The sequence below is a fragment of the Aythya ferina genome, assembly GCF_964211825.1.
Source record: "Aythya ferina genome assembly, chromosome: 6".
NCBI lineage: Eukaryota > Metazoa > Chordata > Aves > Anseriformes > Anatidae > Aythya > Aythya ferina.
Genome location: NC_140303.1, coordinates 6,653,886 through 6,680,829, shown reverse-complemented (window position 1 = coordinate 6,680,829; position 26,944 = coordinate 6,653,886). Strand labels below are relative to the sequence as shown.

Below are 26,944 nucleotides of genomic sequence, written 5' to 3'. Positions count from 1 at the left end.
CAGCTTCTGCAGCTTCCCAACAGAAACTGAAATCCAAATGTATACCAGGTCATCTCCTCTTCAACTGGTTCATCACATACACTGACAAAACGACTCAAAGGGGTGCCACAGAAGCTTGGGAGGAAATGTTTTCAGTGTGAAGTAAAGACATCGACCAAGTGTGGTGCACAGCCCATTTAGGATACTGTGAGAATCACTTTCCAAACTGCAGAACCATTTTGAAAAGCACTCTTCTCACTTCTCCCTTGTGTGCATGACATAACGTGCTGTCTGACATATTTAGCCTTTTTCCCCCAGATGTCTGGCATATGGTCTGTGTCTTCCTTAACGTAGCACCAGTAGAACTCGCTGTGCTGTTCCAGAGCTGCAGTTTGCATAAATGAAATTTCTGAGTTACTGAGCCCAAAGTCAGCCTTCTGTCACGGCTTCAAATAAACCACACAGCAACTGCTTTGGCAAATCAGAACTGCGCCAGGTGGTGACTGGCTTCTGCCGGAGCCCTGCTCGGCGGCTGGGGAAGGGACAGGCAGGCAAAGGGAGGGGGCAAACCAGCACATACTCACTTCTGGAAATATTTTAAGAAGTCTGGCTTCCTCTCAGATTGCAGATACACTGATAACTTTAAAAGAAAAGCAAACGTTTTTTTTATTTCAAATCTTTTTTACCACATTTGCTGTCTCTAGTTTTCCTTTAGGCTGTGACTGTGCTACACTAAGAGTAACCTGCAGAGAGCAGCTCCTACACCTCCAACTCATCCCACAAGCACCTTTTAATGTTTCACTGTCAGAGGTGTAGGCACGTTATCCATCCATACCCAGACCAGCAGAAAAGCAGCAAAAGAAATTGTACTACTCTTTTTCTTCCCTGCCTTGGAAATCAACGAGTTTTTTAATTATAGAGACCGAGTCACTAAGTATTTGTTTCGCATGTTCTTTCTACCTCTGCAGTTGTAACACAAGATGCTGAATGACTCCAGAAGCAGCTTTGGAAATTGTTAATGTAGCAAAATGATCTGGTAGTCAATTAACCAACTCCTTTCTCACCAACAAGTACAACTATTACCGCTATTGAACCTGAGGACAGAATTCACAGGGTCACCAATCCGTTTGAGTCAGGGAAAATGAGTCTCAGAGCAGCCTGCAAACACAAAAGGCAAGGTACAAAAAATACCCTAGGAAATATTTAAAGACATTCATTTGTGTGCTTGTACAAAAGGACCTTTCAGAAAGAAGTTTTCAATGAAATGCACCATGACTATAATGTGATTTTTTTTCTGTTATACATTAATCTGTTGGAATATCATTTTGGCATGAAAGAACTGTTCAACCAGAAGTCCAAAGTCAGCCGCAGCTGATATATCAAATCATCATGTTCAGAGACCAAGTATCAACTCTTTGCAAGTAGAAATCACGTCATGCACTGACATACCCAGGCCCAGCTCTGACAACACTGAAGTTGTACAAATTACTGAGGAAAATAAATAAATAAATAAATAAATAAATAAATAAAAACCTCCCAGCCACTAGATGGCTGTCAAAGCCCATCAGTCACACGAGCAAAGCCCAAAGGCGTCCAGCAAAGGCGTGCAAGCCACACCCTGCTTTGGGCATTTTTGCTGAGCTTGGTTTCTTTGCAAGCAAATATCCATGTTAATTCCCCTCCTCAACGAGCCAAGGACACGACGAATGTTTTAAGAGAGAGCGTACGAAACCACTGAAATCTTGCACTAGCAGATGTGCACCATGGTGCAAGTGCACCCGGAGATCCACCACTTGCTTGCTTTTATGGCACACGTTGCCTGGTGAGCAGAGCTTGGCCAGCAGGCTGCTCTTCCAAGGGCTGACACAGGGGAGAGAAATGGAAATCAGAGAGTAAAGTGGGAGAAAATGGGTCTTGTTGTTTTTATAGATAGGGAAAAGAGAAGGATTCAACAGCAAAGCAGCTCCATTTCATTTCACTTTTACTCGCTCAAGCAATGCCATAATTAAAGGAGTGTAAATGCTGGTGGACCTCCAGAGGCAGAGAACACAGCCTAACAGAGCCAGAAGAGATGACGGCTGGTCCTTAAAGCTCCGGCTGCCAGTGTTATGCTTTCTTTCTGCCAAGAGGGACTTCTTGATGCATATTCTACGCAAAGTCCACTACTTTTTTACATTGTTTAACATAAAAAGTCTAGAACAGAAAAGGAAATATTACAGAATGAGAAAGACTGGAGAGAAAAGAGCTTCTGCAGGTAGCTTCTCATCTTTGTAGCCTGATTCTAGACTGTGGAAAGTATATGGAAATACAAGATTGCAGTAAAATACTTAGTGTTTAAGTTAAAACATACAAAACATAACCCTGCAAGAAAACTCTAGTATATGAAAAGCTGAATTTCAAGTTATGCATTACAATCTAATCCTGCTGACTCAAAAAGCAGAGGTGCAGAAGAAAATCAAAGTGAAGGACAGTACGTGCAAACAGCCATTTTGCAGATGTACCATTGTGCATGTGGACGGAGTGCCAAGAGATGGACAAGAGTAGCTTGGTGTTAACAATGCTTGATTGCCAGCCTGCTACAATATTAACACAGAGCTTGATCCAGTTCTCATTAAATCAATGGGAAAAAAAGAACTCCTATTTACTCCCATAGGAATCACACTGCCTGTAGAGATTTTATCTTTTGATAACTTTTGCATTTGTTCCATAGAAAGGATTCTTCTTAATAGTGATTAGCACGGACAGCTTGCAGAGGAAGTAATTTGTAGCTACATGTATGAGGAGGAACCTGGAATCCCTTAGCAATTATAATAATAAAATAATTCAGTATTCTCTTTATGTTTGACTGGCATTATCAAATCAAATTTGTGTTCAGATGTCTCCATTCAAGATGTGTCATGCTTCTCAATGACCTAGAAGTAATAGCAACAGCACAAGGATGCACTTACATGCAAATAACAGCAATCTCTTAGAAAAGCTCACCAGTACCAAGGTCTTTCACACACTGTTAATCCACTAAGTGTTACAGATGAATGTCCTCTCCGTGTCTTGAAAGGCAGTTAAATTCCCCTGCACAGTCAAGCCAGTAAATTAGGAATGAGACATACAGACCCCTCAGGAGTCTAGCACTGAGGATTTATTCATTATAGGACCCTGAGGTCCCATGAGGTGTACTGTGACATCTGTGTCCCCAGGCACATCTGGTTCCTGCTTAAACACCTTACCGGATTACTTGCAAAGTTCATATGAAATAAATATTTGAGAAGCATCCTACAGATTAAAGAAGTCCAGTGGTCTCAGTTCATCATGAGATTTCAAGGTGATTGCTTAGTTAATCATCTAGAGACGGAGCTGAAGCCCTTGTGCCATGTTTGAGAATAATAATAAAAGACCCAGGGTGTATTCCTAAATAACACAGGTAATTTTAAAATGTGTATTTTAGGAATGGAAAATTACAGAGACTCAACTGTTTTTCTTGCAGAGTCCACTACCATAACATTAAGTACGAATAAATACTGCCAAGTATCAAGATGTAAGTCAGCTCCCAAGCAGGGACTTAATGAACTGCTGAAATTGCTACAGCAGTTAACCAGAGCCTTACTGAAGACATGCACTGTGCAGCTGGCCAGCTGTTCTGGCTGGCACCACGGAGAGGGATTTCACCCCCCAAGGTTTGTCAACCAAGAAAACCTAAACTCAAAGCTCTGAAGAGCAGTCTGGAAGCAAAAATCAATGATAAACCAATATATGTTGAGTCAGGAGAAGAGAGAAACTCCCAGGTAAAGGCCTCTTTGAGTGTGATCTGGCTATTGGTTTTGTCTCTTACAGAAAATTTTGATAAAATAAATAATTCTGTTTTCCATCTCAGCACTGTGATTCGAGATTTGGATGAGTGGGGAAAGCTGAAAAGCAAGAACCATTCTTAGGATATTGCTAGACTCCTCTGAGTGAATTTTAACTTGATATTCTAATATAACTGATTCCTCACATTTCCTTAACCAGATGGGAGCAATACTACCCCACATTTGGTTTGTTGGTCCAGATTTCCCCTCACTCACAGGTTCATATAGTTATGGCTCAACCAGTAAGAGCAATAGTTTCGCTCTTTTTTTTTTTTTTTTTAATGGAAATAGTTAATTTCCAAAACACGACAATCAAGAACAATATTTTAATTACAAGGTCCAACACGTGCTGGATATGAAGGCAGAATATGCTGGGAGCCCTTCTGGTAAACAGGATTTCTCTTGATGCTCCCACAGCGTTATCCACTGTTTCTTACACTGCTCAATTCATTAAGAGTATCTGATGCTGTTGTATCTGCATATTGACTTCATCATTCCTGAGCCAATTAATAAACAAGGCAGCCTTTCTAAAGACCCCATCTTATCCTATGAACAGGGCAGTGCACTGTAAAAATTGGTCACGTTGGTCTTTTTCTGTGGGTAACCTTACAGCCTTGGGTCTGTGCATAGCAGAAAAGCATTTGGTTTTACTAACTCACTCGAGTCATCCTGTAAATAAGGACAGGTGTATAAAAATGTCTTTATTTTTCTCTGTTGTTACTTTGGTTCAGAAGTAGAATGGCTGCTCAAATTCCTTGGTAGGAGAAAAGGTTGAAGAGGGAGCTGAAGAGCCTGGCCTGCAGCAGTGCTCATACAAATAGCCCCTGATGACAACAAGCAAGCCTCAAGCATACAGTGGGAAATGGAATTACTTCCAAATGTCTGAGGCTGCACACAGATAGTTACGGGGAGGCGTTCGGGGCATGCCTGAGAAAACACCGTAGCAGATTTCGGCACTTGGAGGAAATAGTTAAAAGCTCAAGTCTGTAACGGGGAGCCTGGTTTCTGCTGGAGCCCGTGCTGCCACAAGCATGGTTCCAGTCTGTGGAAGCACAGTAGGGCCAGGGCTCAGCACTGCTGAATTTTCACAAGTCCTGCAATATAGGCATTGTCTTTAAAATTAAAACAGAGTTAAAACTGTGAGGCTGAATGCTTTGGCTTTGTTTTTGAAGCAATCACGCTCTGACAGAGGGAATTCTGGCCAACCTGCTGCTGCAGATCTTATCAGGATGTAAGGAACTGTGCCTAATGTCTAAAATAGTAACACTTTAAAATGAAAATGTAATGTTCTCTGACTGTCTACTCTGGCACACTGTTTTGGAATCTATGAGTGCTTCATTTGGGTCTTTCCAAAGTCCAATCTTACACTGCTATGCACCAGTAAAAAAATAAATAAATAAATAAATAAATAAATAAATAAATAAATAAAGATGTGTTTTGGCTGTGAAGAAACTTGTATCAGCAAGATGCAGTTTCCACACTCACAGGACATTTGGATTCCTGTGATAAATCTGTAAGTGCATCACAAGCAGGCCTCCTGGTCGTCACCTGGCCAGAAACCGACTGCCCAGGTGATGGGGTGAGATTGCGCTGCGTCAGCTCCTGGAGAACCATTTCTGAAAGCACAAAGGGAGCTGCTTGCTGCGACATTGTACAGGTGCCTCGCACTGCTGTGTGTTTTCATCTCGTGTCAGATGGTGAGAAAATACATTCTGACACCTGAGCACTGTAAGTAACCCCTTCTATACGCGTATACTTAACTACCTGAGGTGGGGCTGGGCAGTAAGCTGCCATCTGCTGTGACACTGAGAGCAGAGCTGGTCTGTGTGAACACCACACACCACAGCGCCAGCCTTAGCGGACTAAATCCCACGCTCAGTTCTGATGGCAAACACAGGACAACCTCTTTGCTCAAGATGAGCAGATCCAGATCACTCAACCTACAACACGTGCATCAGCTCCTTCATTTCTTGGTGGCCCACCCATTTACACACTCTGGTCTTATTCTTGACCTGAAAGGCCCAAAATGAACATCTGAAAGAGCTCTATGTCATTTGACCCAGAGAACCCTAGGTCATTTTCTTCAAAGCTGCTCCCCAGCAAGTCAATCCCCAGTTCATCCTCTTCCAGATGCACTTGCCTTTGTTAAACATAGTGAAGTTTCCATCACCCCATTTCTGTCTAGATCCCTCTAACCAGCAGCCCTGCCATCCAGCATATCAGCCAGTCTTCCCAATTTGCCCACCAACAAAGTATTTAAGGGTGCACGCTGAAACAAATTAATCGTCTTGGCCCCAGCACTGACCACTGTTGGAGGAATGCCACTATTAACTAGCCACCAGCTGGTCTTTGAGCTGCCTGCCATTACTCTTTGAACTCAGCCAGCTTTTCATTAACATTGTTGCTTTCATTCACCTTGGAGCCCTTCAGTCCATACTTTCTCAATGTGGATACAGATGCCATGGGAGACTGCATCAAAAGCCTTGCTAAACGCAAGGTAAACAATATCCACTGCCTTCCCTTTGCTCGCCGAGCCAATTATCTCATCGTAGAAGGCAATCAGATTTAACCAACTTGACAGCAACAGGAAAATTCATGAAGCAGCTAGCCCCTACCTGCAAGCTGAGCTCGTCTGTGTACCCACCTACCAAACTCGGGCAAGTTCCACTGTTCTAGTTTCATATATGCAATAATGCTCAAAGTTTGACTGACAAAATAACTACTTTGCACTGTAAAAGAGCTGGTTTGCCTTCCTTATTTTGTAGGATTTATGTCCTTTGAAGTCAGACAAAAAGGGTATGGATGTTGTCTTATTACATCTAAGAGAAACACACTTGCTACTGCCCAAACATCCTCATTCTTTGAAGCCATACACATCAAAGTTCAATAGAAACCTATCATTACATTGCCTTTTCCACAAAGCTCTTTTACATTGCGGTTTGCAAAGTGTATTCACGCAATCCCCTAAATGCATCCTCTGCTGGCTAATATCACCCTCTTTTTTAACTAAAAATAAAGATTTGTAATTAGTAAGAAAAGTCAGTTCCATAATTAAAAATCCTTACATTCCAACAGGCTCAGTATTTCAGATTGAAGAGAAAACCACCCAGTGCTTGGGTGGAGTAGGAAGGTACTACTGGAAAGCTATACTCATAACATGCAGTTTGTACAGCATAGCTATTCATTTGCTGAAACCTTGGGCCTCTGAAAATAAAAAAAGAATAGTAAGCAAGAAAGTCTGCAAAGATTCCAGCAACAAAACCTCTGTTTCTTTTCTGCTACCATTACCTTCGCCACACTTCAGACAGCTCAGTCAGCAACTTCTGGCTTCAAGATGATATGGAATAGGCTTTAGCAGCCCTCAGGGCATTCTAGCTGCTTTCTGCACAGCATCAAGGATGAAGGTTATAAAGGAGCAGCTTAGTATCAAATGCAATCAAAAGTCGGTCACATATGTGAGAGAGAAAAATGGTGGTTTATGTACATCTCGTGTCCAAGAAGAAATTTAACTCCTGCAGAAATTAAACTTATTTGTTACTTACAGGAACAATAAGAAATTTCCTTCTCTCAGTGTCTAAAAATAAGTGTCGATAAGCAACAAGTGAGCAGAATCCAGTCCATTTCAATAAAGGATAGCTATGAATAATCAAAATCCTTGAGACTGAATGTCAGAGCAGGACAATTTGCATCAGTCAGGAATTTTTCTACATTTTTTTTTGGTTGTTGGAAAGCACTGAATTACTGAAATACCAAAGAATGTAATTTTACTAGATACATCCACTTGAAAACCTTCTTTTTATTTTCAGAATGCTTGAAATAACATATTTCAGTCAAGAAAACATTGGCTTTGCTACAGAGACCTTTATATCAAGAAAGCCTTGTAAAAACAGACACCCAAGTCAAATTGAGGAAAAGCATTTTCATTGACCTGACCTGATTCTACCTTATTACTGAGTCATCAGACCCCTCAAGGTTACCTCAGTTCATCCTGAATTTCCAGCTAGGAAAGCCATGGATATTTCCAAGCAGCTTCCTCTCTATCAGACTGGTGTCTGCATACTGCAACTGCCAGGATGTCTTCAAGTAGAGTTTTACATTTGCAGACCAATTTAATTTAATGTAATTCCTACCAGAAGAAGAATAAAGCTAGGTCAGGGAAAGAATATCCCTACTCCATAATTTTAATTTTTTAAAAATTAACAAGAATAAAAAATGTCATTGAATGTTAAAAACAAAAGTCAGCAAAGAAAAAATCCTGTCCACCCTGTCATTTAGATGTATAACATTAATAAATGTTCTTAAAAAAAAGATACATACCAGCCTTTACTTTGCTCTCCTGTAGGATTAGGATTTCTGGGACAGAGGAAATGAAAGGCTTTCCTGCAGGCTCTCCCGCTTTTATTCATTGGATATCCTTCCATGCTTCAGGATGAAGCATTATGAACTTTTGTCAGGCAAATTGTCCATGGTAAAAAGGGTTTGAATGAATTAAAATTCAAGTAGGGATCTGTAGTTTAAAACAAACCAGCCGTCATCACCTCCAGCAACTGTATGCTTTGAACTTCATTTACTTTCTATTTCCCTTAGTTCTTCCTTTCAAAAACTACTTTATCATTTTTCATATCTTTTTAATTTTATCCTTCCATTGTTTCTTTAATAGAAGCCTTTAAAAGCCCAGGAAGGCTGCATCCAAGCAACTTTTTTTTTTTTTTTTTTTTTTTTTTTTTTTCCACAGCCAAGCTCTATAAATACCAATGTCTTTCTGGTCTTTCTGCAGCAGTTAACTCTCCCAGCAGAGGTGGAAGCTGCAAGCAGGTGCCCATAATGCATAAATCTTGCAAACCTGGTTTATTTTCCCTTTTATAAAAGAATGAAAATCCGTGTAGTGTTGAGAGAACTTAAGACATTTGACTGCAAGTTCATGTTTCACATAGACTTGAGATAGATAGCTCTGTGTGGGTGGTATAGTGGACACACTATAATTTGAGTGCCTATGCCCTATCGTTGGTGTAAGTGTTCGGTCTTCCACTGCATCCAGAACTCTGCAGGAACTACACAGGGAACCCTGGCCCACAACTGGGCTCTTCTGTGACCAGTCCTGGTTTTGTCTTTGAAGTGGAAATGACCAGCTGGAAGCTAGAATGTGTACTGCCTTCACCTTGGTTCAGCAGTGAAAGTCTGAGACCTAGTTTAGCTGTCTCCCAAGCCACATGATTGTACTGCATACCCAAATGGAAAAACAGAACAAACAAAAAAAAAAAAACACACCTGAAACCTGAACTGCTATTTTCCTTACTATTACTTGGCCTTCAGTGCTATGAAATGATAAGATTTTGGGGATCAAACCTCTGGAATGAAAAGACACACAGTAATGTCCGAGGGCTTAATGCTTCTCATGCTGTGAGAAGCTTCTCATGGCTGTGTTGCATTCAGAGGCACTGAAATTTCTCATGCATCATATTGCTTCAGCTCCTTCTAAACACCTTTCAGTTTATGTTTTCCCTCTAATATAGTAGATGGCTAGAAGCGACTATTAGTGGTGAATTAATTGTGTCATCTATCACATCTTTCACAAAGCATGTAAGACCGCAATACAACCAACTAATAAGTGCAGCCCGATTACTTCAACTAACCTTACAGATTAGGACTTTTCTTAAAGAATGGAATGGAATAATTCATAGAATCATAGAATATCCCGAGTTGGAAGGGACCCATAAGGATCATCGAGTCCAACTCCTGGCACCACACAGGTCTACCCAAAAATTCAGACCATATGACTAAGTGCACAGCCCAAACGCTTCTTAAACTGTGACAGGCTTGGTGCAGTGACTGCTTCCCTGGGGAGCCTGTTCCAGGGCACAACAACCCTCTCAGTGAAGAACCTGTTCCTGATGTCCAGCCTGAACCTCCTCTGCTGCAACTTGACACCATTCCCGTAGGTCCTGTCACTGGTGACTAAAGAGAATAGATTGGTGCCTGCCCCTCCACTGCCCCTCACGAGGAAGTTGTAGGCCGTGATGAGGTCTCCCCTCAGCCCTCCTCCAGGCTGAACAGGCCCAGTGCCCTCAGCCGCTCCTCATACGTCTTCCCCTCTAGGCCCTTCACCATCTTTCATCTTTCATTTTCTGAACCACAAAGCTCTTCCCTTCTTCTTCCAAAAACTAAATTTCTCCTCTGAACCTCTGTTTCCTTTCCCTAAGAAAACAACACATCTTTTCTTTCCTTCAGCACCTTACATCTCCTGGAATGCTAAGGGATCCCTTAACATTACAACTCCCCATTTGAGAAATGTCCAATAAAATTTAGGAAGAATCAGTAACTCCATAGGCAAGAAGTAAACCAAAATGCCTCATCCTCTTGGGAAAAAAAAAAAATAATAAAATTAAAAAAAAAAAATCACAGCTCATTGATTTAGGAATAGACAAGCATTTAACATCCCTTACCATCGATTTAGAAATAGGAATCCAGTTCAGTGAGGTACAAAATACATGAGAAATACATGGGAACATGCTTTTGGTAACATGAGGAAAGTCTGATGCTCATTATGAGCGAGAGGACATAATTGAGACCATTATCTTGGAAGCTTATGCCTGTAAGACATTTATATGTTGAAGTCTCTTAAGAGGTAAGGTTGCTTGAGTCACTACTCCCAATGCTGTGCAAAATAAGACTAACATCTGTACGTAAATAAACATTTTTTTTTGTTCTACCAGCCAACTGAAATGCCTGAAATGACGTTAATTAATTAGGAACATTATACTTCAGACTTAGCACAGCTTTAGAACAAACTCCAATCTTTTACCTCCTTCAGAATATCACAGTCATCAAAGCATCCCCAAAGACACTCGTATTTCTTATAGTTGAAGAAAAATGCTGGAAATAAGGCATTGCATTCTCAGCTGGTACGACAAGTTACAGCTATTAAAAATCAGTAGCTATCAGTAAACTGGATCTTCTACCATTTACACCAGCTAAAGATTTTAACTTTTAGTGCCTAAGTCAGCATCTGTTTTTTATATAGATATCTATCATTCTGTTCTAAGAAAGTTCCCAGAGGATTAGAAGTAGCTGGCATCTATCCACAAAGTACACTAGAGGTCTGTGATAATTTCCAGAACACAGTGTCCCATTGCTAAAATTATTCACAGTAGTGAAGAAATGCAATATTGCCAATGTCCTTCCTCACCAACTCCTTCTCCACCATTGGTTTGTGCTCTTGTAGCCTCATGCAGCTACAATCCAACTTCCAACAATCTTTTGTGCAGGTAAAGCCAAGTATGCTATCATTGCATTTTTAAAATGTGAACTCTACCAGATTAGAAGGGTCATACCCGGAATCAAATTGATTAACGGGTTGCTAAAATGAATGATTTTTTCAAAACAAAATGCACTGCAGGAAATGAGTTATTACTTTAGAAATTAAAAATGCACACCAGTGTTTGTATTGGGTAGACCTTCCAACCAGCTTTCTAACTTAGTGTAACTTCAATTTTGCCTTAAATAATCAGTGATCTAAAAGTGAAATACTAACACACCAATGCTTATCTCCTTGCTTTGCTGCCCGGCTCTTTGCAAAAAGGGATGTGAGATTTCAGACTTTCTGTAACGATGCGAACTGTACTAGGATGCTCTTAACGTGACAAATTTATTTCATGCTGCTAGCCCACTCACAAGATTTTTAGGTTGCACTTTTGAGCAAGAATGGGTTGACCTTCAGTTGCACTGAAGCTACTGGAACAGCAGCATCACCCACTGCTTACATCGACCCTTCAGGGCAGCTGCCTCCTACACCAGTTTGAGCAGGCTGAGTCACAATTTTAAGAGCTGCAGAACGAGATGCACATCTAAATGTGGTCCTGTGTGCTGTATCCCTGAAGAGCCGCCAACACTGATGAACAAGGGGAGCAAAAAAAAAGGAGCAACTTTCTGCCTCTAGTAATGAAGGATGAGTAAATTGATATATTAACTGCATGGTATCAAAATGGACAGCTGTCTTTCATAAAGTTCATTCTCAGCATGTCAGTAACTGCACTCCTGTATGTTATAGACACTGAAAAAAAAAAGAGAGAGCAATGTCTTTTCATAGTGATAAGTTTGACAAGAAAAGATAAATAACCACTTTACATGAAACTGATGGCTTACACTGCTATGCTATAGATAAAGTTGTGCCAGCAATTCTGTAAAAAGCCTCCCTGTTTCCAGTGGTTTTCTAGCTGGCAGATGAAATTTCTACATCAACTAGCAAGATATAATCCCAGGAGTTACTTGGAAAAAATGGGGAAAAAGTCATTCTTGAGCTACTATTGGAAAAGAGAGAAGGTAGTTTGTGTGGGAGCAGACTGACAGAGGAACTGGGGGGTTCCCAGCAGTTCTCTGACTTCTACCAGAAATGAGTTTGGCAAGCAAGGGGGATCTCAGCCTGCTGCTCTTGGTGTCCCCAGCACCATTGCAGAAGGATAATGCATATTGTATCTGTCATGTAGTGGCTATATAGGTACAAATATGTGTGTGTGCAATATGCAGTTTTATGAACAGCTGTAAACCAAAGATAAGTGTGGTTAGAAACTGAAGATAACACAGATAAAACAGCTGTTTGTGATAGATGGAGAAGGTTAGCTCCTAAATGAAGATGTCTTTGATTAAAGGATCATCACAGATCCATTGCTGCTGGAACTAATCCCAGATTTACAAAGACTGTTCAGATACATTTCAGACAATATTAGTTCAGCCCTGTCCTTCTCCAAAGCATTTAACCTGAATACTGTTCTAAATACAGAAGTTAGGGTCCATCCTGTGCTCCCAACTACAAAATGGGATTTGTGCAAAGAGACCCAGAGGCACAATTTGATCTAGAGCTGATGATTATCTAAGATAACTGAGTGCATGTATGCTAAATGTATTTGTTGAAAGTGAACTGATTTTTTAAGATCTATATTAAAGATAGAACTAACAAAGCTTCCATGTCTACTCAGTGCTGGATCCAATGCCATCATGGTTTGGGCCACTCTAATTTAACAAACACAACTTTTCTTAATTTCAGTAAAAGTGGATTGGGTTCTCCTGTGTACATGTACTCAATTTACTTTGTATTGACTAGCTTTGTTCTTCTTGTGCTACAAACTTTGGGGTATTCCAATTTCCTCTTATTTAGGCCACAAATTCTTTATTGACAAGGAATTGGCTCACTGCTTGACAGGATTTTTTTTACCTTGGTTTTTTTTTTTCGTTTTGGTGGTAGTGTTGGATTTTTTTTTTATTAGAGGGTTTTTTTTTTGTTTTTTTGTTTTTTTTTTTAACTGTTGTGGAAGGCACTGAAAATAAATAATAAACTGAATGCTGCCACCGTGGCAGACTAAATTTGTGTCAGATGCTCTGAACTATCAAAGTTACTCTCATATTTAAAACAGAGGAATGTACAGAGTACAACAAAGGTTACACCCATCCAAGCTACAAAATAGTGTTTCATATATTTTATATATATATTATAAATATTATTTATATATTTATTTTTTATATATATATATAGTGTGTGTGTATATATATATATATATATATATATATAATTACATCAATTAAGCGTCTGGGAAATCCCCCAGAGAGGCAATTTTTAGAAACTTGAAGACTGTTGCTTTGTTTCTGAGTGACTGAGTAATCAAGGCTGAGCACTGAGCTGTGTGGCATTTTGGCAGGGTATAACCTCTGTGTAGCTCTGTACAAGGATGTGTGACCACAAGAACCTAATACAAATTTGTATTTACTTTGGGGCACGAGGTGGATCTTCCCTGTTGCTACATTGCAGGACGAGTGCAGAGAAGCCTGCTTCCATGAGCAGGGGCACCCCGCTGCACACTGCTGACAGAAACTGCCAGAGCACATGAAAATGCTGTGATTTGACTTTAATGCAATACCATCTATTTACAAATCCATCAACTTAAAACTACCATGGAGTATATTTTGTAGGTTTGGGTTGTGGATTGGTTGTTGTTATTTATTTGTTTCCACAAGGAAGCAATATAGGAGGTGAAAATGAGCTTTTCTTCAACATCAGGAGAAAATCTTAGTGCTGAAATGCATTATACCAAAACACAAACTATTCCTTAGTCACATCAAAATACACTTTATTACTATTATCTAGCCATATTTATAAAACTGTGATTCAACAAATGTCTGTCAAGAAGTTTTTGGAATGCAAAATGTGCTTTTAGTGTATTAGGAGATCAAATTATTTGCTTTTGTTTTTAAATAAAATTAATGACATAAACTGAGTGTCATTTCAGGTCATTCACTGACCCACAGAGCACAGTTCTGCATCTTTTCTGCATCATTTTGATAAACAAAGTTAAAAATATGTTGTGTTCAGACGTAAACCTCATTCTGAGGCATTTTTTGGATATGAATGCTTGAAGAACAGAAGAGCCTTGTTGTTTCAGGGTCCCCTGCACTTCTGATATTATGCAGAGCAGGGTAGTTTACACTCGATCCTGTCTGTAATTCAAAAATAACAACTTACAAAAGCACATAGCTCGGGCATTGTTCTTTGTACTTTATAGCATCTTTCCAACAAAACAGAAAGGCAACTGCCGAGTGATATACAGTTATGGCATTTATAAGGGAATAATAATAAATAAAAGGACCATTTACTTCACCCTAGTAAGATTACAAAATGGAATTATAGAATACCATCAATTCTAAAGCAATAATCTCTTGCAGCTGCTGAGCAACTGACCATTAGAACTAGGTAAAAAATATCATTAAAAAAAAGAAATAACTCAAAATAACTCACTAGCTATTATTTGTCAGTTGTAAACACAACAAACTAAATACAAAAAATCTCATGCAGACCAAATTTTTTTTTAAATGCAAATGAATTTTAAAATAAATCACTCTATCATAATTCTTAGATATTGGCATTTACCAGTTCTACCATGCAACCTGCCACATGGATTAAAAGCTTTGGTTTGGTGAATGTCCACTGTGTGCACTGCTAGAAACATCAGGAGAAATCATGTTCTCCACAATGACTGTAGAGCATTTCGTAATTACATTTCAAAGCTTAATTCAAATAATATTTCAGTTAATGGTGTTAACCTAATTTTTTCTTTGCTATTATATTAGTAGACCTGCAATGCTCATTTTTGATGAAGCAATATTAAATATGTAATTAAATCTAAGTTTATGAGTTAGATTGTCAAAATATTAAATTATTTCTCTCCAAAATAATTTAATCTTCTATACTTCCTTCATAGGTGATTTGCTTACTGAACTTCAGTAAATATCTTTGTGCATTGCCTCTACAATTTAATAGAATTCACTTGAGGCAATATTTGGAAAAGTAGAATGGATAGATATTACCAGATAGTGTGCGCATCTAGAAATATATATACTATATATAGTGTGTTCACTAGACACCTAACTGTATAGTATTTGAAAAAATAAATAACTAGAGGAAAAGTGCTGCTACATTTACCCTACATTTGAGATAATTCATAGGTGGACTACATGATCCATCCCTGGTCCGTACCATCCTTTGGAGATGACACCAGAACCAACTGCAGCGTCTCATTTCTTAAGCAATTCTTTTGAACTGAATTTCTGGGTCCTCCACAAGGCGCTCCTGTCCAAATGTGCCTGAGGCCTCACTCACCCCTCTGGAAGCTAGCTTCAGGTGCATGCAGCCAGAGTGAAGAAGCAAGTTTCAAGAAGGACAGCAGGCACTGGTGGTGCATCCCTTGTGTTAGTGACCCTCATGTTCATGCCCTATCACGCCATGTTAGCAGCAGCTCCATGACTCTCCCACAGGCAAAGAAAGCTCTTTATAACCTCGCTGATCTGCGTGCATGAAAGCAAAGAAAGCCTAACAAACAAGTCTGGCCGTCATTACAGATATAGCCCCTCTGGGTTGTAATAGCTTCAACTCCACACCCCTGGGCAATCTGGTAATAACCAGATTGCAGTCAGCCTTCACAAACAAACACTAGGACAAGATTTCTAGGATGAATGAATACTGACATACTGTAACAGGTTACAAAATCCAAGTAACAGAAATCTTTGTTATATTTTGATGCTTTCACTGAGGCACAAGAGAATAAAGATTGTGTCATGGTAGTCAGTGAACAGTGAATGAAACAGGTGATAAATTTAAATTATATATTTGTGCAAATACTAAACGAATATTGTGGTTTCAAGACTCCTAACACAAAGGAAACGGACAGGGCATCAGACCCCACTGACATCATCAAGAAGCACAGATGAGAGCCAAATGTCCAAATGTCCACAAGAACCTCACCTGTGCCTCCCAGACTGTGCTTTCTAATTAGATGAGGAGCCACCAAAAAACTGAAAGGTACCTCTATAGTTCTTGACAATTGGAAGAATGAGGTGTACTAAGGTTTTTAATAATGACGTAATCAATAAAAATGGTTTTGTCAAGCAGTGATTACTGGGCTCAGGGATGAAGTGGTGACAATAAATGAAGTGTGACGTACAGAGGGCCAGAGAATTGTTGGTCTGAGAGTCCCTTCACCTCCAAGAATCCAGCAAATAATCTTTCACAAACTTAACAAGGTGCTACACAAATTGCTATTTAACATTTACATATTTATTATCATATAGAGAACTGAGCAAGGTTTATTCCACATTCATCTTCTGAAACCCCTGCTTCATCCGGGACTCAATGTACACAGCAGTCTCTGATATTAAGGAGTCATTCAAATAGCTTGGGGTTCAGCCATAATGTGCCCACTTTATAAGGCTCCTTTCAACACGTGAGAAGTTTCCAGTCTCCAGTTTCAAGTGGGGAATCACATTAATAAAGCACCAGAGATTCAACTTCAGATAACAACAGAAGGAAACAAAGCTTCACTAAGTCACAACGCCTCCAAGCTCTGAAATCTGGGTAAGGTTTGTGGGCACTGCAGGATGCTAGCTAAAATAAAATAAAAGCCGTTCATGACACTACTATGCATTTTCCTAACCTGTGATTTCTATAAATTTCTTAGCACAGGGGATGCTACAAGAAACCTAACTTGAAATGAATTCACCATGGATTGTGAAGCAGTCCTAAGCGATAAATCCACATCTCCTAATCAGTCAGTTGAGCAGTAGAAGAGTTCTTTTTTAAGAACTCCAGCTGTCCATTGAGAAACTCCAGCCAGCTGGAGTTTCTCAATGGACATCTTCAAGCACACCTTCCCTACGCCAGTTACTTTCAAGAAAAGTGACATTTATTAGGCTATCAGTCACCAATGCTTTTGCAGACATCTTCATCTCAGAAAAGTTTATTAATGACACTGAAACACAGAAGTACAGAGGAAGCTATTTCCAAAAAAAAAAAAAAAAAAAAAAAAATCCCCACCAAAACGTTGTCCCATGGTTACGTCATTTCTCCTGAAACAGTCTCAAAGAGAATTGGCATGAGTGAGATACAGATAACTAATGCCTTCTCCAGTCCAAAACAAAACCCCACAGATTGTCCTCCAAACTGCTCTACAATTCCCAAGCTGGAAAAGAACAACAACAAAACAAGCCCACATTTCCAAACCAAACCGAAACTCTAGTTTATTATTCTTCAATGATTGTTTCATGCTGCATGAAAGCTTTAAAACCAAAACTGATTCCTCTAATAAAGTACTTCTGAGAAGGAGCTGAGCTTTGTTTAAAAAAGCCCAGTTGTGTTTGTTTCAGGTAAGATTAACTTGATTTATGGTATGATTAGACTTTTATTCAATTATTGCAGATGTATTTTTTGGCTCCCAAATCCCCACTGGTTCAAAAGCCACTGTAAAGCTATCATTTCATTTTGCCTTGGTGCTAAAGCTCCGATGGGTACCCCCAAAAACCCTTTGGATGACTTCCCCTCCTCTCAGAGATCGTGCCAGTCTCTAGAGACAAACGAGCTTTTGTGCCACGTTTTCTATCTATTTTTATATCACAGGAGGTCATTTTCCTAGGATATAAGTGGTAGTTTCCTGCCACATCCACCCACTCACACTGCAGCTTCTCACGGTGAACTCTTCAAAACACCCCAGAGGAGGAATTATGGTTTAGCAAAGATCAAAGTGCTCTACCTATGAAAAACATTGATCTAAGTTTTGCAACACCAAGTTCTCCCACACGATCCCTTCTCTCTTTTTTTCTTTTTTTTCTTTTTTTTTTCTTTTTTTTTTTTTTTTACATCAGCTGTTCACACCAAGACAAATTAAAGGACATTTCTGTGGACTATTGCTGCTGCTCAGTCTCTGTCTTGTATTTTCTACATTCACATTAATTGCTAAAACTCATTCTGGAGTATAAAAAAAACAAGCAAAGAAACAACTGCCTCTGTTTTTATTCCCCAGTTTCCTTGCTATGCCTAGAAGTTCAGCTACCTTCAGTCATCTCACCACTAAGTGTAATAAATACACCTACCCAAACTCTCCCCAGTTTCCCAAAATTCCAGAGAGTCAAATTTAAGACATCGACTATACCAAGTGGCACTTGAAATATCACCTTGAAAAACACTTGCCCCGAGACATAAGCAACTTCTCTGCTAGAGCAATCCTTCCTCAGTCATAACCCACGCCTGAGGGTCCAGGAGGAATTAGCATCCATCAGCTTTTTTGTGCTGCAAACAAGTGGTCAGTGCTTAAACCTTACGTGCTTTCTTCAGATTTCCACTGACTACAGTGCACAGAATATTTTAAAATGCTTTATTTCATTTGCAATCTTTCACATCTGTTGGAGAGCATAATAAATACATGCTGAGATATCTAACTCAACAAACCAAGCCATCACTTGCCAGAACAACCTCAAAACTTCTAGATGCATAGCAAAACACAAAGCAATTCTGCAGACATTTATCTTGCAGCCTCTTCCCCTCACAGTTCACTACCCAAAAATAGAAAGAGCAGCTAGAAATAGGCCCTGCTGCTGTTTAGTATCCCCTGGCACTGGCTGCTGGATGCGATCATTTCACCCCTAGGGCTCAGGTCAGCCCCCAGGGGACAGTGACCGTTCTGCTACAGGGAACTGGGGACTTGACCCTATAGCACAATGTTCCCCTGCTGCCTGGCTGCAAACCCTTAGCAGCTGGACGAGACACACACTTGCACCTCATCCTGCTAAGGATCATCAGTGCAAATGCATTGTTCAAAATCTATTTTGGATTTTATTGTGTTTTTGTTTGTTTGCTTTCCTCAACTGCTTTTTAAAAGGTGTTTTAGTATTAGACATCTATCTTTAATGGCAAATAGCATAAACAGGAGTTTACTTTTTCTCTTCCCATTTTAACCTAACCTGAGTATCGCCTCACAGTTACACAGAAAATTCTGAAAGGATCGATCTGAGCCTAAAGCCGAGTTTTTGAGGAACCTGAAACAAAACCTTCTGTTTGTCAATACAAACATTGATAAATTAAATTACTGACACAGTACATGATACAACAGTTTACCAAAGGATATAAACACAGGCAGGGGATTGGAAGCTGCCCTTGGTGTAGCCCCTTACTGCCCCATTCCCGTGAACATCGCTGCGTTGACCTTCCTCCACCAAGGATTCAACCTCTCTGCACACTGACAAATCGGTGACTGCCAGGGATGGGAGCCACAGCCTGAAATACCAGTTTCATTTTCTTTCCATTAAATGTAATACTCCATGGAGTTTTGGTTTATGACTTAAATAAATAAATAAATAAATGGCAAACAGACACCATCAATCTGGGATTTCAGCCATTCTGAATTTCCAGTAGATTTATGTGCATAGCGTGTATTTTCGTCTTTCAAACAGTTCAGTCTGGAAATGTATCCAGTTCGACGTACTGTATTTAACAGGCATTTCATGCATGTTCTCAGCAGTTAAAAAAACAACAACAACTGGACACCGGAACAAAATAGCAGGCCAGTATCAGCTTGGTTTGCATTTAAAAAAAAAGTCAAATGCATTCCAGAGCATGCAAAGTGCTTGTGTTAGGAATAGACAATATTGTTGTTAATCATTCTTCTGTCCTATCTAGTTTTGAGTGATTTATCAAAGTCTAGCAAGACAAAGAGGCATTAAGGACAGAAGTAATTAATTTAACTGTGTGAAACCAGCTGTTTGCATGTCATAAGGACAAAGCCTATCTGAGGCTGCTGTCTGGGGAAAAACTGGGGGACAAATTACGAGCAGTGAGTGTGTGGTGGACTGGAAGCTTCCCTCCACGAATAAAAGAAAGGAAGCATATTTGCATCATTTCCCTAAACAAATCTCCAGATAGATCCCATGTAATCTGTTGCAAATTGTAGTAAAGCTCACAGAAATAATATATGATAATTATATTTATATATATATATATTATATACAACATATATATAATATATATAATAAATAATATATAATAAAGAACACAAATTATATATGGCTGCTCTTGGTGACATTATTAAAGCACACAGTAATCACAGAGTATCTCTACATGAATAGTAATATTAAATACTATCTTAGGAAAATAACCAGTTCTACTGTACCTCAGAGTATCTATTTTCTCAGCCAGGTAACTTCAGCTTCTAAGAATGAGACATATTTTGAACCATTACCTTTCTGTCAGGAGGTATGCATCCGTATATCTGAAACTTAGGCAAATTGTTGGTTCTACTTTCAAATCTCTCGTTTTCCTTCCCTGCAGTCACGGCACCCCTGCTCCACATATCTTTTGTATCCTCCCCAGTGCTAATGAGAACTAGGTATGTATAAAGAGAGATAAAATAGACTTTCAATAAAGGAAAAATCCCAGTAGCAATAGTGAGCAACTTAAGCATGGAAGAAAAATATACATTTCACATGTCTTTATAATCGATTACATCCCACCTTAGCACTAAAGAACAGGGCACATTTTTTCCAGTGTTTTAATACATATGGGAACCTGAGACACAGCCAGAAAGGCTATTTCATACGGAAATAGCTTTTCTTCCAGAGTTCAGGAAACTATTCCATTTCTTTATAAATATCTCCCTAATCCCAAGGCAAATTGAATTCAAAGAATGTGGAATAAAAATCAGTCTGAAGGCCCAGGCTAGCACAAAGCTTGATGTGATTTGTTTTCAGTCCTTGGCCAGCACTGATTTTCCTTGCCACTTACACTCAACAAATCATTGCCTCTGCATTTTCTTTCTATTTCATGTTATTAGTTTCTGACAGACTCAAAATAAAGAAAACCTCCTGATCTAGGCTATGGCACCTAATACAGAACCTGCATCACAAGAGAAAAAGATCATCCCACAGAGACACATTACTCAGTTTCAGCTGCTCGTTTGGCACTGCTTGTTTTAAATCTCAGTTTCTGGGGACTAATAACTCTAGGTAAACTCCAGTTTGCCATTAGCAAGCACCACCAAACAGGTAGGGAGAGGACAATATTATCATTGCCATTTGGGGCACTAGCTGACAGCCTAAATGTGCATCACAGGAGAATGGCACAGTGATGGCACAAATCTGGAGGAAGCCGTGCTGGGTTCAGCTGACCCTGCGGGAAGAGCTCCAAAGGGCCTTTAATCAAATACACTCCAGTGTTTCCTAAATGCGGTGTCTGGGTGCTCACCACACAGTGCATTTGGAAAATGAAAAGCAGGCACAACGTGGAACATTTTCTTTTCAATAAAACAAGGCCCCAGCTTGTAGCTGTTAAGTTTCAGGTGCTGTGAAGACACATTAGAGAGCCGGAGCGGCATCCAAGATCCCCAGCTCTGCCAGCCACCGCCTTCAGCCATGAGCTGAAAGCTTCTAATCCCATTGGGGCAGATCCAGAATAATCCCCTACGCACACATGGCGTTAGTTCATCTATAAAGGATGGTATATTTTGGAAACCAGGATCAGAAATCACCATTGCAATGCTTGCTGTTCTACCCCCTTCCATATGCATCAGCTTAACCTAGAAGGAAAGGTTCGCTCTCCTTCTTCATCTCTGAGAGCAGCCTTCCAAGCCCTGCTGGCAGCTTTCAGAAATCACTACGTTACCAAAAAGGAAAAGGCAGCCAAATCGGTTTAGTTAATGGGATCTGGACACAATAACACAAAACAGCCTGTAGGAACAGGTCTTTTACTTGACCTCCGAGAACAGAAGACAAGTTCAAGTCTTAAATAGAAGCCATGGATTTGAGAAGAGTTACCCAGCACTGATTTAGACAGATATCCATTACACCATCTCACCCCTTTTCATTTAAAAGTAAACAAAAAAAAAAAAAAAAAAAAAAAAAAAAAAAAAAAAAAAAAAGGAAAGAAAAAGGTAGTACAGTACCAAATACCTTTCCCCCCCCCCCCCCAAAGAGTGTTTCAGACTAGCTGTTTTAAAACTCTTTAAAAATATTTCTTAGCTACAATTCACCTTTGAAGCCAGGCAACACCATCTTTTCTTACAGGAACAGCACAGCTAAACAGATTTTGAAATTTCTAAGAGCAGCGGTACAAAAAGCCATTTGGAAAATGTATTAAGCCATGTTCTATTTTGCTGTATTCTGGTTGGACCTTTCCAGAAATATGAAATGCATGAATTATAAATGAATTATAAATTCTAAATTGTTCCTGTTTTGAGTAAGTATGTATCCTACATAATTCAACATATCAAATAAAGTGTGTAAAACAAACAAACATAAAACCACAAAAGTTTTAAATGTTTCACTCAGAATTAAAGTTTAACTTATAGAGAGCTAATAGACATACGCTGACAAGTCTAACATTTCTGGCTTTCACCATGACTTAGGAAATCATCTATTTCTCCCACTATTCATGAGCAGAACATATTTATCATAACTAAAACAATAAAACTACTTCCAAGGAATATTGAATAGAATTATTATTCCACTATTACATCAAATATTAATAGGAAGTATAGTTCATCCTCCTTCTACCTTACCTATACTCCAGAGAAAACCCCATCGCCCAGTACTAAGGAGTAATAAATAGAGGATGTGTTACCCTATCTGTTCCCATGTTTTTCTGGTAAGTCTGAGGATAGATGGTATTTTTCTTAAGACTATAGATTCTGGATTATTTGTGAGGATTTAAGCTGTCTTGGAAAAAATGACAAATCTATCCCACATGCTTGCTCATGGAAAGAGGAAAGCTGTAAAATGTAAACTCCAAGTGTTTTTTTTTTTGTGGTTTTGTTTTTTAAAAGGGGCTACAAACTCAAACAAACCCAGAAGACACCTAAAAAAGCTAAGCTTACAATTATTTTAGCATGACTCATGATTCTGGAAGACTTTGGATTGGCAATACCGATGTATTTTTGTTCCAGCAATTCCTTTAGAAGCGTGTATTCGGGGTGGCATACCCTTTCTTAACACAACTGTGCAGTTTCTTCTGTGTCTTAAACTTCAGTTCCATTCATCCCATAAGATAGTCCTTCTCCATCCCCAAAAATTCTCTCTTGTCCTTTCAGAAATAAAATAATCACCCTAACCCACTACCAAATTTCAAGCTACTCCCACTCTGTTCATGTTCTTTAAGTGACAGAGCTGGGATACGGTAGGAAGTGGCTAAGTACAGATGAAGGCGTAGTTCATAATGGTCTTGGACAGTTACCTTACAGCAAAATCCAGGCTGTTTTTCTCCATTAGCAAGAGTAAATACACATTAATTAGGTAGTGGTGAGAACACATCTTCCTGGCACTAAGGACAAAGCTACTGTTTTGTTCACTTAGGCACAAAAAGAAAATCAGTTCCCAAATTGATTCCATTGTATATTATTGAAACATTTTCTAGATTCGTTCAGAATATGCAAGCTTTCATCTGGGGAGCTGATAACCCAAAAGCACCTTTGGTGTTTATTAAGTGAAACACTGTATAAAATTCCTGCTATCAATACACTTGCTAACCGTTCAAGCATGCAAATTTAAGCAGATGAAGCTAAACAGACAAAGGACGTTATAAAAATAGCCTGTCTACCAGTATACAAGGGTTTATTCAAGAATTTGCCATAGCAGAACTTCATTTTATGCCAAAGACCGAATCAGAAAAGAATATCAATCTAGAAGTCTAGAAATTAAGATAGAAGTGCAGTTGTTCATAGACAAGCAGACATTTGTCTGTCACCAGAAATCCAATGGGGTTCCACCCAGATCTGCAGCCTGGCAAGAGGTCATCTCCATTTGAAAACTTTCAGGCTACTTTCCACACTCCGCAAGAGCTGACATAATCTGGCATTGTGTTCCTAAATTATACGGTGTCTTGCAAGAAATGCATCCTCAACTGGGCATTTCTCAGGTTTCTAACATTCCAGAAGACTCTGCTTTGGTTTATTTTCTAGAATTTCCAAAAAAAATAAACCATTCTCACGTTCCCTGCAGCCCAACTACTTGGCACTTCTCATGCAAGAAAAAAAGAGCATGAGACAAATTGTAACTAATATATTCCAACAGCCAGACACATTCCTTATTACTGCATTAAAAGGACAAGCAGCAGCCAGAACTTGCTCATTAACCCTGCAGTTAGCCAGCTGATTGTGTGTGCTAATAAGCCATAAGAAAGACCAAACACGCTGGCCTGCTGCCCTAACACTGATGGCTGTGAAGGACAGAATAAGGAACAGAGTAAAAGTTTGAAAGCCCTGAATTCCTCCTGTTTACCTTCACTTGGGCCTTCCCTTCACGAGATGATTGTTTTAATTAATTTATCGTGTACTGTGCCTACCTTTAATTTTCCTCGCTTGCTTCAATATCCCCCAGCCTTTAAAGCCCCAGCAGCTGGATCACAGCTCCCCATGAGGTCTGAGCCACACCAAGAGCAGGAGGCATCAAAGGAAGGTGTGACGTGGACACCCTGGCTCAGACAAACCCGTCTGGGCAAGGGAAGAGAAGGCAGATGACCGGGACACCAGGGAGTTTCACCCACTAAGAGGCACACTGGAATTGCTGGGAAGGCCCTTGGGACAGGGCTGAGCACAGCTAACTCTGGGGGGAGGCCTGGGCTGCGTGCTCGGCTGTGCTTCGTACACTGAGGTGAGCGGTCCGTGCAGTAACTGCACGTGCACATCTACGAACACGCCTGCTTATTTACCCTGCAGATTCAAGCATGTAACCAGAAAACTTCCTCCCCCATTTTGGCTTGAATTAGTCTATTGTTTCTAAGAGGTTATGGTCTCCCGCATATAAAATACGGGCTTAATAGCAGTCATCTTTGGCAAGAGGTGTCCTATCCAGTTGTGTTTTAGATTCGTAACAGCTAACTTTTCATAAAAGTAAAGGAGATCTTCATCGGCACAGCATTAACTATATTTCAGCTGCATGACATTAGCCACGTCTTCTGTTACCAGCATCAAATTGTTCCTTCTTTTTGTTTAGTTCTAGTTTTCCATTTCAGATTGTGTTATTGGTAACCAAGCCTTAATTAATTGCACATGTGTTTCCACAGTTACCCAGAAAGGCTAACATCAGCATTATATGTATCAGCACCATGTAAACATTTTCCAAATCCTATCTTTGCTCTGACATCCTCCTCCCACAAAACATCTTTGTACTCACACAAAACAACACACACACACAAAAAAAAAAAAAAAAAAAAAAAAAAAAAAAAAAAAAAAAACACTAATAAATTCATGTTTACTCAACTTCAAGAGTACTAAGTATCTCCATATTCACTGATGCAAAACATCAAAGGGGATGCTCCTTTTTAGCATTATCAAGCAGTCTGAACTTCGTTTATTGCCCCAGATGGCAGAAAACAACTCAATTATAAATCAAAGGGAGCAAGGGCATTTTGTTGTAACATACATTCAAGGTGCTGAGAAGAGAAAAAGCTCAGTGATGAGTCCTGACGTGCAACTGGCCGTGTGTTTACTCTCAGGTTCTGGCAGGTCCAGCTACTCACAGTCAATTTTCCTCAAACTGAAAGCCTGACATTTGAGATGCACTATTTATATAAGAGAAATCTAGTGGTTTTTCTTTCTGCTTGATATACCTCCTGGCACAGCTGAGCTTGGGATTCCCGTGTCCCCATGCCTGCTCCTACTCTAGCTTTCTGCTCTCCTGCTCCAGACATCCACCTGGTAGCCTGGGCTCCTCCGTGTCCTGCCCTTGTGTGCCCACAACCACATTCTCACTGGGTCCCCTGGACCAATGCATTCCTGGCGGCCTCCTCAGAAACCATAGTGCCCTCCTCTGGGCCACCCTTCTCATTTCTCTAGGGCTTGTCCAGCCTTCTACAGGTTCGCCATTTAGCCTCTGAATGTTGACTTCACATGTGCAAATATGAGTGGGCTTACTGATTTTGTTCTTTAGTTGCACCATTATTAATAGTTGTTTAGTTCTCTTTTTTTCAACTAAAATTAAAATTTTGGGTGAAATACAAGGAACTTTGGGGCATTTATACAGTTTTAAGTATTACACTAAATTCATTACTAACTTAAATCAGTCCGTAAATTATCCTTCAAAAACCAAAAGGCAGGGTTGCAAGAGACAATAATAAAGTCTGAAAATTACTTCAGGTGCAAGAGAGCCACAAAAACCCACACATAAACACTGAAGTACATAAACACCTAGTACACACTCCTTAATAAATCAGGCTTGGTTCAATCACTTAAAGGTAGGTCACATTGTGATGTTTTAGACATGACACTAGTCAAGACACCTACGCGAGGCTAGCAGGCCCAACACAGGGCACACAGGAGACCCACAACTCTTCTGGACTATGAGCTGAAGGCTGGGCAGGATGCACCACAGCTTCTCGAACAGCACCAGATGCTTCCACACACGGTACATACCCATACAGTGCTCCTGGGACTGAGACAGTTGGAGATGTCCTTCCTCCTTCCCTACAGTAATTTATCTCAGCGCCCATGGTCCTAGTGTACCTAAAGTGGGTAAAGGCCCCACATAAATTTATATATTCATGCTATTAAATTGTCAAGGAAGCCAGCTGATATTTGCTTCCTGCATCCCGCAAATACACTGCTGAGAATGAAACTCATTTGCCACTTACTACAAATCTACCGAATGGCTCTAAAATTCAAAAGAATTAAAATCAGGTAAAACCACCATAAACAGATAACCCAATAGTGTTTGCATAACCACTTTGACCTAGGTAGCAGTAGTTCACTTGTGGCTGTATTTAACCGACTCTCACTTTATTTGCAATAGCTGGGGCTCTGTCTCGACCTCCAGAAAATGTTTTTGCCAAG

The 26,944-nt window shown here is 39.8% G+C and overlaps 1 protein-coding gene across 1 annotated transcript in view; it reads right to left on the bottom strand.

Annotated features, from left to right (window-relative positions):
* Positions 1-26,561, bottom strand: part of COL5A2 (collagen type V alpha 2 chain) — an 81,310-nt gene extending 54,749 nt beyond the window's left edge. The window contains exon 1 of the mRNA XM_084522918.1: positions 26,528-26,561. Within this exon, the coding sequence (XP_084379044.1) occupies positions 26,528-26,531 (4 nt within the window). The 5' untranslated portion in view covers positions 26,532-26,561. The remainder of the gene's footprint in view (positions 1-26,527) is intronic.
* Positions 26,562-26,944: the final 383 nt, after the last annotated feature.